We start from the raw sequence: 15,145 nt of genomic DNA, 5'->3' as shown, positions 1-15,145 counted from the left end.
TTTTTCGTTCTAGTCACCATGCCTTTTGTCTTCATTCTTGTGGGAGAAGACACATAATTAGGACCCTACCAAATTCACCATGAGAAACACATCCTGGACTATGAAATCCGCCAAAGAGGGGCAGGGCTGGGAGCGCCCCAGCCGTGGCTCCTACTATTCGCCCTGTTCCAGCTGCTAGTCCTGGGAGGGCTGGGGAGAGGCTGCTACCAGGACTGGGTCAGTCCCACCACTGGGAACCTCCTCCTGCTGCAGGAAGCTCCACACTCCTGCTGCAGGAAGCTCCACACTCCTGCTGCAGGAAGCTCCACACTCCTGCTGCAGGAAGCTCCACACTCCTGCTGCAGGAAGCTCCACACTCCTGCCTACTTCCTGCCCCCATTCCTTCCCAGAATGGGGGGAGGGGTCAGAGCACAGGAAGTAGCTGCGGAGACTTGCAGTTGGGGGGGGGGGGAGGGAGGTCAACACTGCCCCATTCCCAAACTATGTCCATGTTAAAAAGTGGGGGGGGCATGGCCCCCAGCACCCCCAGTTCTGGTGCCAGTGGCTCCCCACTTCTACGAAGGTTCCTGTGCCCTTGGCCTTCAGCTCTACCACCTCCCTGGCTCCGGGCCTGACACTTGGGGGCTAAAGGCGCCTTGGGCTGGCTGTGTATGTGTGTGGGGGAACCACAGGGCCCTGGGTGGTTGCCCACCTGTAAGACTGGCCCTTCCCCCCCCCCCAAAGTGATGACCCCCCCCCATACCACCTGACCTTCACGTTTGTGCTGCCCGCTACTCTCTGGCTCCCCAGCTCTGAAGGCAGTGCTGTTGTCAGCAGCAGTGCAGAAATAAGGGTGGCAATACCACAGCCTCCTACAATAGCCTTCTGACACTGTGTCTCTTTCCTCCACCCCCCCCCAATACACATATAACCCTCATTTGGGTCAGGACCCCCATAGTTATAACACTGAAATTTCAGATGTAAATAGCTGAAATCATGAAATTGACAATTTAAAAAATCCTATGACACTGAAATTGACCAACATGGACCATGAATTTGGTAGGGCCTCACACATAATCAGAACTCCTCATGCTCCTTATCCTGTCCTTTTGGGAACCTGAGACTGTATGGGGATATTCTTTCTCTCCAAAATCTTAAGATTAGAATGAAGTCCTTTCACCAGCAAGGCACTCCTGTGAGTAAGTCGTCATCTTCATTGCCATCTTTATTCCATAGGGGCAAGCCTAACTTTTCCATATGTTGGTCTCCAGTCAAGTTATAACAGCAGTCCTTTTTAAAATACAAACTTTAAGTCTTACCTTACGGTAAAGGTAAAGTTCTGATTTCCCCCCACTCCCTCGTTGAAGTCTGAGAATTAGAATTTCTGAGTTTTGCACTCCTGATTCAGGATCATGTCAGATGTATAGATCTTTTCAGTAGTTTGCAAAGGCTATTTCTTAATTCCTTTTTGTCTCTCCCACCCTACACCTTTTTATCAGACCAGAGGAGAAGTGAGCTGTCCAGAATCCCTTTTCACCTTCAGTAATGGAGCCATCACACCACTGTCCATCCTGAAATGTTGGTTTCATTCAAAACTATGCTAATTTTTAAACAATAGCTACTTACAAAATGAGAGGCAAGGAGCTCTGCCATCATGAGCTCAGGCAGTTCAGTTGTCGTGAAAGTTATATTGGATGTTGCTTGACTATTTTGAAGGCCTTTTATTTGCAACCCAGCTGAAGGAGCAAGTAGTCGAGTAGTGTAAATTGGGGTGAAGCCACAGAAGGTCAGTGTTTGTGAGGGGAGAGATGAGGTTTGTGGGGAAACCAGAGAGTTGAGGGTGGTGGAGAGCTGTCAAGGGCAGATGCAGGAGGCCAACCCCTTGGAAGAAGTCTGGGAAAAGCCAGAGGTATTGTCAGGATGTGTATACTGTGGGAAGGTGAGTTTTTGATCAGAGGTTGGTTGTGTCGTTGTCTATCTCTAAAACCCAAAGGAAGTGTTTTACCAGCTGAGAGGAGGTGACAGTGGCAATTACTGTACAGCTGCGTGTTTCTAGTCCCAAACATGCTTTTTGTCACTGGCTTACAGAACTAGAGGGGGCACAGATTTTGGAGGCAATCTACGCTCTTCTGGTAGTACTAGACATGAAAAGAAATATACTGTATACTGAGGATAAAATATACACAACACACATACATGCACAGAGATAGTGAACTTTTCTAAAAAGTGTAGGAAATGCCAGCTTTTTCATGTCTGCTAGCCCTCTGATCTGCCTGTTATGATGACATCATCAGGCTGTGTTTCCTGTTGGAATTGGCTTTCCAATGTCAGCTCTCAGGGACTCTTCATCTGCCCGAATCTTACCAATGAATTTTTGGAAACGCTTTAATTTTTTTTTTAAATGCAGTTTGATTAAATTTATTTTTCTGTAGCTATCTATGGTAGTAATAATTACTGCTGATTTCCTTTGTGTGGTATGTTTTCCCTGAGTTTCAGCCTTCCCTACTTTTGTCTGGTTCAGCTTGCTCTTAACACACATTTTTGGTTTAAGATGAATGTTTTTTTAATTCTTTTTAATCTTTCTCTTTGCAAATTTTGATTGCATAGCAGTTGCAAATCATGTTTGCAAGAACTCAGCATCTCCGGTATTCTTACTGTGTTTATCTCTTAGTGTTCAACTTGGTACTCTGTATCTACATGTTTAAAGTTCTCTTGAATTAAACTAATTCAGACAAAACTCACTGGGTTAAATTGCTAACTGACAGAAGAGATGACCAATTGTTGGTATGGAGTATTTAAAAAACAAACAAAAAAACACCAACCAACCAACCCACCCACAACTCTGCAGAGGAAGGATTTTTGAAATGTTTCAGTGATGCTGTAGTAAGAGTAGTTTATTCTTTTTTTTTCCAGCTCTAAGAAAGAGAGACACTGTTTTTTAACAGGACTAATCCATACTGGGTTTCTGTCATGTGGTTATGATGTTGAAAAGCCAAAATCTTGTAGGCACTGATCCTATAGTCTGTCTCACAATTCCTTTTGAATCAATGGGAAGTCAGGGTGTGGAACAGCACAGTCGTGTGTTATCCGATTCAGTCAAAATAAAAGAAATTGAGCATAACTTACAATGTAAATTAAAAGGCTCTCATTCTTTATTAAGTTAATATCTTTAAATGAAAATCACAGTCCTAAATAACTTTCATTTTTATGTTTCAGATGTATAAATGCCTTAATGCAGTTCAGGTGACCTGATATTATAATATAATTGATGTGTACAAGATACATTCAGCCTTCTGTCTCAGAGTGCCTGGGGCTGAGTTGTAAACATGACTTGTCTTGAATAGCTTGTGATTAGAAAAGCAATTCTGTTAATTGCAGGGATCTGGAAATGCTGGGCCTTGCCCTGTGAAAAGTATGGAAAATGTTAGAAATTTGAGGAGCTTAGATATCATATTAACAAGTACAGGATAAAAACTTATCATTGAGTGTTGAGCAATGACTTATCTCCAATATATATGTATTCTGGGGAAGAATTATTGTATAATTGTATTGTATAATATATAAAATATGGATTGTACTGTGTCTAGAAGCAGAAATGTGTGGGTTTTTTTCTTCAGAAACATCATGTATAATAAAATCTCATACCCATCATGAAAGGGAAAGAATACAATGGCCAATACATATGGACTCAATATTTAAATTTTCCTTCACCCTTCTGTAGTTAATAAATTATGCTTTTTAAATGCTTAAGCATCAGTTAATGATATTGTCCCTTCTTGTATTTTCAGTCATGCATCAGATTTGCTGTTCTCAGAATAATTTTTGTTGCTGATAATTCAAGTCATGATCTTTAGATGGAGCTTGAAGCGCTTACATATTCTGTCAACATAAAGCTTGTGCCTATATGACTGACTGACTTATAGAAAACAGTTACTTGAGCAATCTTAAGGCTGTGTAGTCAAACTAGAAATGAAAATCTTCAGTATTTGAGAATACCCTAGACCCAGTCAGTGTGGTGTCATATTTAAGATGTGCTAGTCCTTTTGCTGCTTTTGAGGACTGAGTTCAGCATTTCGATCAAACTTAGTTGAGTGAGCTGGTTGTTATGAATAAGGAAACATTAAATTAATATTTATTGAGTCTCTAATAGTCTTGAGGTTCTATTCCCCATATTCAGTAGTTGTAGCCAAAGACTTATGAAAAGAATCATGCACCAGACATTTTTAAAATATCAGCCTCAAAAGTACTGTATTAAAAAGTCCTACAAATAAAAGCTAAGTGTGAATGTGAAAAATGGTGGGAAGGAGGGGGGAAACGACTATTGCTTTGCTTTCACTGAAGTCTGATGTGGCCCCATGTAAATGGTACAGTATTCTACAGTATCCATGTAGTAAGAAAGGACTGGGGTTTGCGTTTGGTGACATGGAGGAGTACTGACATTTGAAGCACATGAGGCTTTGAGCTCCAAGCATCTCCAGGTGGATGATTCATGGAGTTACATTGGCACAGCTGTTGATTTCTAGACTGAGCATCATGAAGACTCTTCTAAACTTTTGCTCTGCTAGCTTCAGTTTTATTTTTATCTTGGTGAAAGAAAAATCTTTGCTTGTATGGCTGACAGTAACTTCACTAGCACCAAAGAAACAGTTATACAAAATATACTAAAATAGGAGAACATAGAACAAGACACTCAGGAGGCTACCAGTGATGATAAAAAGAAACCACAATCCTTTATGACAGATATAACCTATTTTCTTTCTTATAAACACCTAATACTAAATCTGCTTTGCTGCTTATTTTGTGTCAAAGTATATATAAATATGAATACTGACATTTGTCGGATAAGAGACAGTAATACTCAATTAAATCTCTTTCATTGTAGCAGTTGACAAAGGGTATTAGAGTTCGTGAGTCACACCTGAGTACAATTTATGGAATGAAACCCCAGGATAACAGAATTTTTTCTTTACTTGCTGAAGGAACTGGAAAATAAAGACAACTCTATTTGAAAATACAATATATGAAAGAAATAAGCAGTAGGCAAAATAATTTCTGTTTTTCCAGGAATGTGTTCAGGGAGAAGTACGTGATTTATCAGAAATGTTTCAGCTTTAAATATCCATAAATTATACGTATCCTTGTAGAATGTTTCGCTCAAAACCCGCTTTTTTGGCTCAAGGCATAGTTTACATAAGATATTATAATAGCTGTAAGTGGACCACATTAACTATTGTCCATATAGCTCATCAGACAAACCAAACCTATTAACATTTCAAGGTAGTGCTTTGTGCAAGCTATGCAAATATATGTACTGCGCAGTCAAATTTCTTAATTAACTGTCACAATATAAGGGTTAAAGATGAAAGGAAGACCAAAGCAATATTAACAAATTTGCAATGTTTTAGTCACATCAAAGCAGAGAAACTAGGAATGGTTATATACACATTCACCTATTCTTTTGTTGTTGTATCTTCTTAGCCTTTCTGTAATATTATGATTGATTTCAATACTTAAAATTCTGTTCAGCTTGTACTAACCCCTTTACTGTTATCAGAGCGCTTCTCAGAAGCGCATTAAACTACATGATTTAATTTCAGTTGCATGTGGGTTCATTCTTTCTCCACATACAGCTACGTTGCATGCCTCTCTTGGTGTTGTGTAGAATATATACATCACAGGCCTCCCTAGAATGGGTATAAATAACAGTGTGGTAGATGGTGAGTTAGGACATTCCTGGACCCTGTGGGAATGTACCCTGTACATAGGGTCCTACCAAATTCACAGTCCATTTTGATCAGTTTCATGGCCAGAGGGTTTTAAAATTGGTCAGTTTCATGTTTTCAGTTGTTTACATTTGAAATTTTATGGTTTTGTAACTGTGGGGGTCCCAACCCAAAAGGTGTCCGAAGTGCATCTCATCTCCCCCCAGAGTTGCCATTCAAGGGAAGAATAAGTCTTGTCCCTCCCCAGCCCAGCAGAGACTCGCAGCTAGGAGCCCCCTGGCTGGAGCAATTCCAGGAGCTGGGAGAGATTGGACCCACCTCCACAAGTCTCCTTCAGTTGCAGGAACCTCCCAGTGTTTCCTGCAGTAGAGGGAGGCACTCAGAGGTGGGTCTGATCTCTGCCTGAGAGCGAAGGTGGCCATGCAAGGGAAGGACAAGTCCTTTCCCTTACCAGCCCAGCGGGGACTTGCAGCTAGGAGCCCAGTGGCGGATTAAAGATTTTGCCTCCCTAGGCCCTGAAATAATTGCCGCCCTTCTCCCCCGCCCCAGCTCACCTCTGCTCCACCTCTGCCTCCTCCCCTGGGCGCGCCACCGGTTCCTGCTTCTCCCCACTCCCTGCCAGTGTTTGTGCTCGAAACAGCTTCGCAAAGGGGGGGAACGCGGCATGCTCAAAAGAGGAGGCGGGGCTGGGGCAGGGATTTGGGGAAGGGGACCAATGGGGGTGGGGAACGGGAGTGGGGAAGGGGTGGAATTGGGGCAGAGGGCGCGAACTGGCGCCAGGGGAAGCAGCCTCTGGCTGCTATTATAAATTTGCTGCCCCTGCAAATTTGGCGGCCTAGGCGTTAATACGCCGCTGTAGGAGCCCCCTGGCTGGGGTGCTCCCAGCAGCAAGGGGGAGATCAGATTTCATGGGGTGGGGCTTATTTCAAGGCCTGTGAAATTGATAGGGCCCTACCTATTCATCTCTCTACACACCCAAGCAGCACCTCCCCTGTCTACACTGCTACTTTTAGCAGTGTAGTTTCCTACTGTCCAGCTCTGTTGGAGTCTTTCCCTGCTGCCCTCCCCTCCCCTCTGCCAGAGTCTTTCACTGACATGTGTAACTATATACTGCTGTGTGTAGCTACACAGACTCTTCACACTGCCACAAGAAGTGTGGTGTAGATGTCACCTCTGAGAGGCATCTTTGAGACTATTGAGCGTCTTGAAGATAAGGACTATGACCAAGAATATTTAAATGGTAATATATGGAAAGCCAGCATAATGAATGGAGGATAGGATCAATGCGCTCACGGTAGCCCATGTTGCTGAGGGGATGTGCAGCCATGTTCTGTGCTAGTTGGAGTTGGTGGAAGCCGATGGCTTCATACACAGGTAGATAATATTGCTGTAGTCCAGCCAAGAAGTGCAAAAAGGCATGTATAACTCGGGCTGGAGTTGTCAGGATTGGGTATTGTCTCCTAAGCAGATAGAATACATTGTGATAGAATACGTTGTTTGCAGACATTGCTATGTGACAGTTTATCGCTAGTTAATATTCCAGGAGCAATTGTAAACTACAAATCAATATGATCACTTATGGGTGGAAGGAGACTTCAGAGTGACTGCATAATCTCCAAGTGTGTTTTCTCCATTGGCTGGCATAACCTCCCTCTTGCCTGGGTTCAGTTTCAACCAGTTACTCTACATCTGTGAGCTGATTTCGTCCAAGCCTTTGGGGAAGCTGGGTGATAGTGGTATTTGTAATGCTCTCAACGGTGGCTCAAGACTGTGTGTATGAACCTCAGGGCAGACTGTTTAAAAAACAACCCCCCCCCCAAAAAAAAAAAACCCACAAACTCCAACTGCACAAAGTGCAAACTCCTCAGGCACTTTAACAGCCTTAACACCGTCATAGATAGTTCCCTTGGGTACTCCATTTTGTCTTGTTATCCAGGTGAGTGTATCTCTGTGATAGATGAGCCCTTACACCAAGAATCCCGGCAGTATTCCGCAAAGGACCAGTCACTTACCCCAGGTCAGTTGCACTTCAGGTTTCACACCAATACTACAGTAAACAATACTACAGCAAACTATATGAAGATTCCTTGAAAAGGAAATTAGAAAGTTATTTACCAGATTAAAGCAAGCAAACATAGATGCATGAATGAGTTAGTTTTTGGTTTCAAAAGGTGATATAATCAGCAAGCTCTATTTGTCCTTTAGGGCTACCCAGGCTAAGCAGCTGAGGATCTCTTGTTTGTGCCAAGAAACATCTTGCTCTCCCAGAGTCCAGGCAGCATAGAGATAGCTAGTTCCTTTTTGTTTGGGGTTTTTATTCCCCTCCTGCCATGTGCTCTGATCTGCAAACTCAGCTGATGGGAGGAGTCCACTTGCATGACTCAACTTCATGGGGAGGAGAGCAGAACAACAAGTCTTTAACCCTTTTGTTGACAATTCCTCAGTCCGGATGTAGGGAGCTTCCAGCTGTATGATCGACCCGCAGCCTGTCTGATATCAGTGGGTCTCCTCTTTGGGAGCTGTTCGCACTAATTAACATCCTTCTCCAGAATGGCAATTCATTCGGTCACAGAGGCTCACAATAATAATCACTCCAATATTCCACTGTAAGATGGAACATAGATATTACAATTAAGATTAACGCATGCAGCAACTCTCAAGAATTTGGAAGTCTAAACACTTATAACTGTCATACCTATTTTATCAATATTAACCCATAAGTGAGCCAGACAGATTCCAGCTATGTGTCTGTCAGTGTCCAGCTGAGACATGGGGGACCTTGGCATGAGCTGGCAAATGGTCTGCCAGCATCACAGTATTCTCATATGTGGTGCTGTATGTCATTACATACTGTTGGCACTAAGTCCATATCTCACCAGTTCTCCTAGTGGCTTCATGAGGGGTTTGGTGTCAGAGGTGCAGTTTCCCATCACCACTCTGTGTACCTTCAGCAAGGACTCGGACAATTTTAAATCATTATCTCCCTCAAGCAAGACACCATATCTCATGATAGACCGTCAAATGCTGTAGAGAGGACCAGCAGAGTGAGAATGGATGTCTCCTCCATCAAAGAACAGCGGGGTGATGATCCAGTAAGACTACTAATGCTGTTTCCATTACATGTTTTGGCTTAAAACCAAACGGTGCTGAATCTAGGATTATTGGCTTTGACTAAATGAGCTTGTAGGTATCCTTTGGCTAGCTTCTGTAGGCTAGGTCAGAAATGAGCGGTTTGAAACTGAGCAGTAACTGGCTACAGTCCATGCATCTAGTGTAGGTTTCTTCAAGGTTGGTCACATTGTTCTGTGTTCTGAAGAAGAAAAGGGAGATTCCGCCACTGAATAAGTTGGTGAATGTTTTAGTCAGAAGTACCAGTTGCTTGTGACTCACCTGTTGCCTTCAAAAAGGGTTGGGATCAGGACACACCTTCAAGGTGACCAATGCTTAGGGTAGCATGAAGGTGGCTGTTTGTGGCTGGTGTAGGGGGAATTGTAACCATTCAGCTTGAGAAACCTTCCCAAATGTGTGATTGTTTCAGCAAATCAGGAGGACAGTTCCATGTGTATAGTCACCCTCTTTATCCCACCTGCCATATCAACCCAGTTTAATATTTGAAAAACTCTGGCACATATCCAGTAGACTACACACTGCCTAAAATTTTAAATACCCAATTACAAACTCAAACTCTTCAATACAAAATGTTAGTTCATCAATATTTCCAGTAGGTTGGTTAATAATTTGTACATTCAAATAATAATAATAATAATTAATAATTAAAAAAACCTAAACAGAATTCTTCTCCTCTTCCCACCTGCCAATGTTTTTGTCCTCCTTCGGTCTCTCTTCCTATGAATCTCAGTCTCTCTGAATGCATGAGAAAAGGCAGTCTTTGCAGTGTTCATGGGAGGTTAACAAATATGGGCTCTGGTGTATCAGGGATAAAAGCATATTCCAGAATTTAGGTCCCCTGCATAGAACAGTGTCAGCTGCTGTTTTCTTTGTTATGGAGGCACTGGTTGAGACTCTAAAACAGAACTCAACCTTTTGAATTTAAAACAAGATTTCAACCTCTTTATTTTATGGAACTGTACAGTTTATCCTCCCCAAACTTACAGCATTTATTCTTTTTTGAATACAGAATACATTTTCTAAGAATTCACAGTTAAACCAGTTAATTTGAGTTAAAATTAATTAAAAATTATTTCCTTTAAGAAATTTAGAACTTTTCCTTGTCCTGAATTGTCTTAATGGAATAACAGACACTTTAAACTTTGCATATAGTTAAAATTGAAATCTTATGCCTAGGCTATAATTAAAGTAAGTAGATTGCAATTAATCAGTTATTAATAATTCTTATATTTAATTGTTATGATTAGATTTTTCAAGGCTCAGATCATCAGCTCAGTAAATCACAAGTGGGGTTACTGTGACATCAGAAATAAATCAACCAATCACCAACTTCTCTCTACAGCTAATTTGCATACATCATTTCTGTTGGTTGTAATGATTCAATAGCGTACTGGAGACTAGACACGTCAAATTCTCATTGGTAAATTACTTGGCTCAATTGTCACTGCTAATTACAGATTAAGTGGCTGCATGCTGGCTTTGGCATCAGTGCTTGAAAGGTTTCAGAGTAACAGCCGTGTTAGTCTGTATTCGCAAAAAGAAAAGGAGTACTTGTGGCACCTTAGAGACTAACCAATTTATTTGAGCATAAGCTTTTGTGAGCTACAGCTCACTTCATCGGATGCATCATGAAGTGAGCTGTAGCTCATGAAAACTTATGCTCAGATAGGCTCCCCATGGCATTACAGCTTCTGTTACATATGTACTGAGGCAGCATTGTCAATAGAACTGAAGTAGGAGTGCAGGGAAGCCCTTAAAGCACAAATAAGTTGAGACTCTGAGACTCTGCTTTCTCCTCTCCCTTTCTCATAGTCATAGTAACTAACTTGGGCCTCTAAACTTAATAGGTCAATTGCAAATTAAAGTCCAGATTCACCAGCACACTTGAGTTGTTTTGTGCCACTCTGGTGATACCAGGCAGTTGCAATCCTAATTGATCTAGATAGGTGTGCTTGGGCTATTCTGATACTTTGGGGCATCAGTGGTTCATGTTTCTTCCAGGATGGGTGAACGTGTGCCCCAAGCACCTGACCATGGAGAATTTCTACTAGTGGTATCTGTTGGTCTGTGCCTGTGCAGCCTCATGCTCTAAACCAATGGTATGCCACCTCAACACAGGAGAAGGGTTTTTACTCCGGGTATTTCCTCATTCCCAAAAAGAAGGGGGTCTTGAAAGACCCATCTTGGATCTCAGACAACTAAATGTCTTCACACAGCATTTGAGATTCAGGACGACTATCCTGGTCTTTATGATTTCCTCCGTAAATGAAGGTGACTGGTTGTAGCTCTTGATTGGATGCCTGTTTTCCATATAGACATTCATCCAGCCCACAGGAGACTCCTGTGCTTTATGGTGGACCTAGATCATTATCAATACAGAGTAATTCCCTTTGGTCTATTAGTGGCCTCCAGAGCTTTCACAAAGGTGCTGTCCCTGGTAGTGGCATACCTGTGTTGCCAGGGCAGCCCAGTATTTCCTTACCTTTATGATGGGCTGCTCACGGTATAATTCACAGCCTCCTTCAAGCCATAGGACTTAAGTGAACCTAGAAAAATGCACTTTAGTACCAATGCAAATTACAGACTTTTTTGGAGTGACTCCAAACTTGATTTCAACTAGTACATATCTACCCGAAGACAGATTTCATGCTCTGAGGGACCTCCATTTTAAAATGAGCCCTCAAATGACAGGTCGATCCTACCTGGTCTTTCTAGGCCACATGGCCTCCTGTACCCATGCAGTAATTTTTCAAAACTTCATCTCGGGTGCTTCCAGGTATGGTTATGGACAGTCTATACTCTGAGCAGAAACCAACTGGACAAATGCGTCTTGATCCTGCCCAGTTTCCTGGCTTCATACATCTGGTGGAAGAACAAAGACGCCATGTGTATAGGGGTTCCCTTCATTCTTCCACCTATCTACCCATGAAGAGGTGGGGTGAGGAAATATTGGGCTGCCCTGGCCTCACAGGTATGCCTCCCTACTGGGTTGAGGAGCACACCTAGACGATCATGTGGATCAAGCCTCATGGTGCTAACATGAGTCCAAGCTGCGCACCAACCTCCTCAAACTGCAGTTCATAAAGCTTGCAAAATAATTCTGACCTTCATTCATGCTCAGAATGTTCTGGTCATGTTCGACAGTATGACCACACTTCATTACATAAGCAGGGAAGAGTGAGTGTGATGGTTCTTGGGTCCCCCGAACTCTGAGTCACCCTATTAGCTCTCTGCATCAGCGAGAGGGAGTCTTTCTTGTGGTAGTTGGGTGTCAGCTCCCTAGCACCACCAGCCTTTCAACCACTCGGGTACTCTTCTCTTACTATGCCACTTGGTGCACCCCAATCATACTTGAATTATAAGATATCTAGCCCCTGACACTGGCTACTCACAGAATTTCCAAATCCTCTGCACCCAAAGGTGCAGTGTACCCCAGTTTATCAGTTTTACCTTAAACTGCTGCTCCTGGAAACCACATAGCACTTTTGAGCACTTACGATAAAGTAGAAGTAGTAATTAAGAAAGAATAAAGATATAACTGGAGATCAGAGAGTGGTGGAAACAAGTGGTTACAATAAAAATACATAAAACATGGGTCTACATTTATTAATAGTTACCTTTACTATATTATAAAGTAGATTTCCCCCACAAGTTCAGTTTTTTGCAGAACTGGCTGGTTGCAGACAAACCAGGATCCAAGGGTTCATGAATGCCCAGCCTGCTTCTTAAGGAGTTTCCTCAGTGGACAGTTGCAGTGTGTCTTTCCACACACATGATCATACTAAAAACAGTCTTTTGTTTCTATTCACCGACAGGGTGAACCCCTGTCTTGTTGTAGAGTTTCCTTTTTATGTTTAAGTGGTTTCGACTCTGTCGTGGCCTCTGCTTGTTCTTTGTTCTAAGTCTTACTAGTGTGCAAGGCTAAGCAATTTAACCTTGCATTGCGTCACTGGCTAGAAGGGGTGTGGTGGCAACTTCCTCATACCTTAGTGGGCCATTACTGAAATATCCTCGTGACTAATCTTTTACTTTTTATTCTAAGTCCATAAAGCATACTTTAAATATAAATATATTGTTCCTTGAATGGTACCTATGCATACGTGTTGCAGTGATTGAGTCTTGACAAGTTACATGCTCTCTGTAGACACTTTACATGACACCCTTTATAGAATCATAGAAATGTACGATTGGAAGGGACCTCACGAAGTCAAGCCCACTCCCCCCATACTGAGGGGGACCAGGTAAACCTAGACCATCGCAGACCAACCTGTTATTAAAAACTGCTAGTGATGTGAATTCTACAACCTCCCTTGGAGGTCTATTCCAGAGCTTAACTATCCTTATAGTTAGAAAGCTTTTCCAAATAACTAACCTAAACATCCCTTGCTGCAGATTAATTCATTACTACTTGTCCTGCCACCAGTGAACATGGAGAACAGTTGGTCACAGTCCTTGTTAGAACAGCCTTTGACATATTTGAAGACTGTTATCAGGTCCCCCTTCAGTCGTCTTTCTGAAGACTAAACATGCCCAGTTTTTTTTCCCCCAACATTTCATCATAGGTCAGGTTTTCTAAACCATATTTCATTTTTGTTGATTTCCTCTGGACTCTCTCCAATTTGTCCACATCATTCCTAAAGTGTGATGCCCAGAATTGGACACAGTACTACAGCTGTGGCCTCACCAGTGCCAAGTAGAGCGGGACAATTGCCCTGTTTGTCTTACACATAACATTCCTATTAGTACACCCCAGAATGATGATAGCCATTTTCACAGCTGCATCACATTGTTGACTCATATTCAATTTGTGATCCACGAATACCACCGCATTCTTTTCAGCAGTACTGCTACCAATTATCCCCCATTTTGTAGTTGTGCATTTGATTTTTTCCTTCATAAGTGAAGTACTTTGCATTTGTCTTTATTGAAATACATCTTGTTGAATTCAGACCAATTCTCTCATTTGTCAAGGTCCTTTTGAATTCTAATCTTGTCCTCCAAAGTTTTTGCAGCCCATCCCAGCTTGGTGTCATCTACAAATTTTATAAGTATACTCTTGACTCCGTTATCCAAATCATTTAATGAAGATACTGAATAGCATTGAACCCAGGACTGATCCCTGAAAGACCTCGGTAGATACACCCTCCCAGTTTGACAATGAACTATTGATAACTACTCTCTCAACTAGTTTTGCACTGGCCTTCTAGTAAATTCATCTAGATTGCATTTCATTAGTTTTCTTATGAGAATGTCATGTGGGCCATGGTACGTTGAGTAAGACTTTTGACAATGTCTGCACTTCTTCCCTATCCACTGATCCGGTAACCTTGTCAAAGAAAGAAATTGGGTTTGGTTTGACATGATTTGTTCATGACAAATCTGTGCTGGCTAGTCCTTATAATCCTATTATCCTCTAGGTGCTTTATGAATTGCTTCTTAAATAATTGGTTCCAGTATCTTTCCAGGAATTGAAGTTAGGCTGACTGATCTATAATTTTCTGGGTACCCTTTGTTCCCCTTTTTGAAGATAGGTACTATGTCTGCCCTTCTTCAGTCCTCTGGGACCTCACCCATGGATAAATACCCTGTAAGATATGTATTTGGTGTGATGAGTTTGTCTGATCCAAGGTGAGAGCTCCTTGCCAAGGGGTCTCTATATCACATTTAGCTTCTGCACAAAGAGGAGGGAGACCTATTAAGCTCTGGAATTGGTGCATCTGTCACCAGATTTCCCCTCTTGTCATTGCACTGCCTGGGAATAATGAGCACCTTGTCAGATAGCCTCAGAAGGGACTTTGACAGAGACCACAAGTGGAACTGTGTAACTCAGTGGTATAGAAGATTTTCTAGCAGTTTCCCATTGTGGGACTTCTTTGTGTCCTAAGATGACAAATTATGGCAGTCTACTGTTCCTGAGCACCTTGGAGTCTTGATTCCAATGGGGATGCGGTCCTAGTTCAGTGGCGGGAGCTGGTAATGTATCACTTCCCACCCATCCATCTTTTACCCAAAATCCTGAGAAAAATCAAGCAAGACGGTGTGTCTGTTGTTCTAGTGGTGCCCTGCTGGCCAAGGCAGTTTTGGTTCCCAGCTTCTTACAGATGTCAGCACAACCATGCATACAAATCCTGCCATTTCTGAACCTCTTGACGTAGGACTAAGGCAAGACCAAACATCCCAGCTCAGCACTCTGCCATCTGACATTCTGGTATTTGGATGGATGATGAGCTTAGAGAAATCATGTTCAGAGAAGGGAAAATCCATCCTCAATAATATTAGAAAATCTCTTCCATTTAGGAAAATCTCTGAGATTT

The 15,145-nt window shown here is 42.3% G+C and overlaps 1 protein-coding gene across 9 annotated transcripts in view; it reads left to right on the top strand.

The window, feature by feature from the left end:
* The window catches only part of MARK1 (microtubule affinity regulating kinase 1), a 119,263-nt gene that overhangs the window by 28,901 nt on the left and 75,217 nt on the right, over positions 1-15,145 (top strand). For 2 of the 9 annotated variants that reach the window (XM_073338839.2, XM_073338844.2), the window contains exon 1: positions 7,557-7,719. The exons of 2 other annotated variants lie outside the window; for them this stretch is intronic. In XM_073338839.2, coding sequence (XP_073194940.1) covers positions 7,660-7,719 — 60 coding nt within the window. In that variant the 5' untranslated portion in view covers positions 7,557-7,659. Of the gene's footprint in view, positions 1-7,540; positions 7,720-15,145 lie in introns of those variants that run through there. 5 more of the 9 variants (XM_073338845.2, XM_073338838.2, XM_073338847.2 and 2 more) reach the window with 4 other exon arrangements.

This window comes from Lepidochelys kempii, chromosome 3 (genome assembly GCF_965140285.1).
Source record: "Lepidochelys kempii isolate rLepKem1 chromosome 3, rLepKem1.hap1, whole genome shotgun sequence".
Taxonomy (NCBI): domain Eukaryota; kingdom Metazoa; phylum Chordata; order Testudines; family Cheloniidae; genus Lepidochelys; species Lepidochelys kempii.
This window is presented reverse-complemented; position numbering and strand designations above follow the sequence as displayed.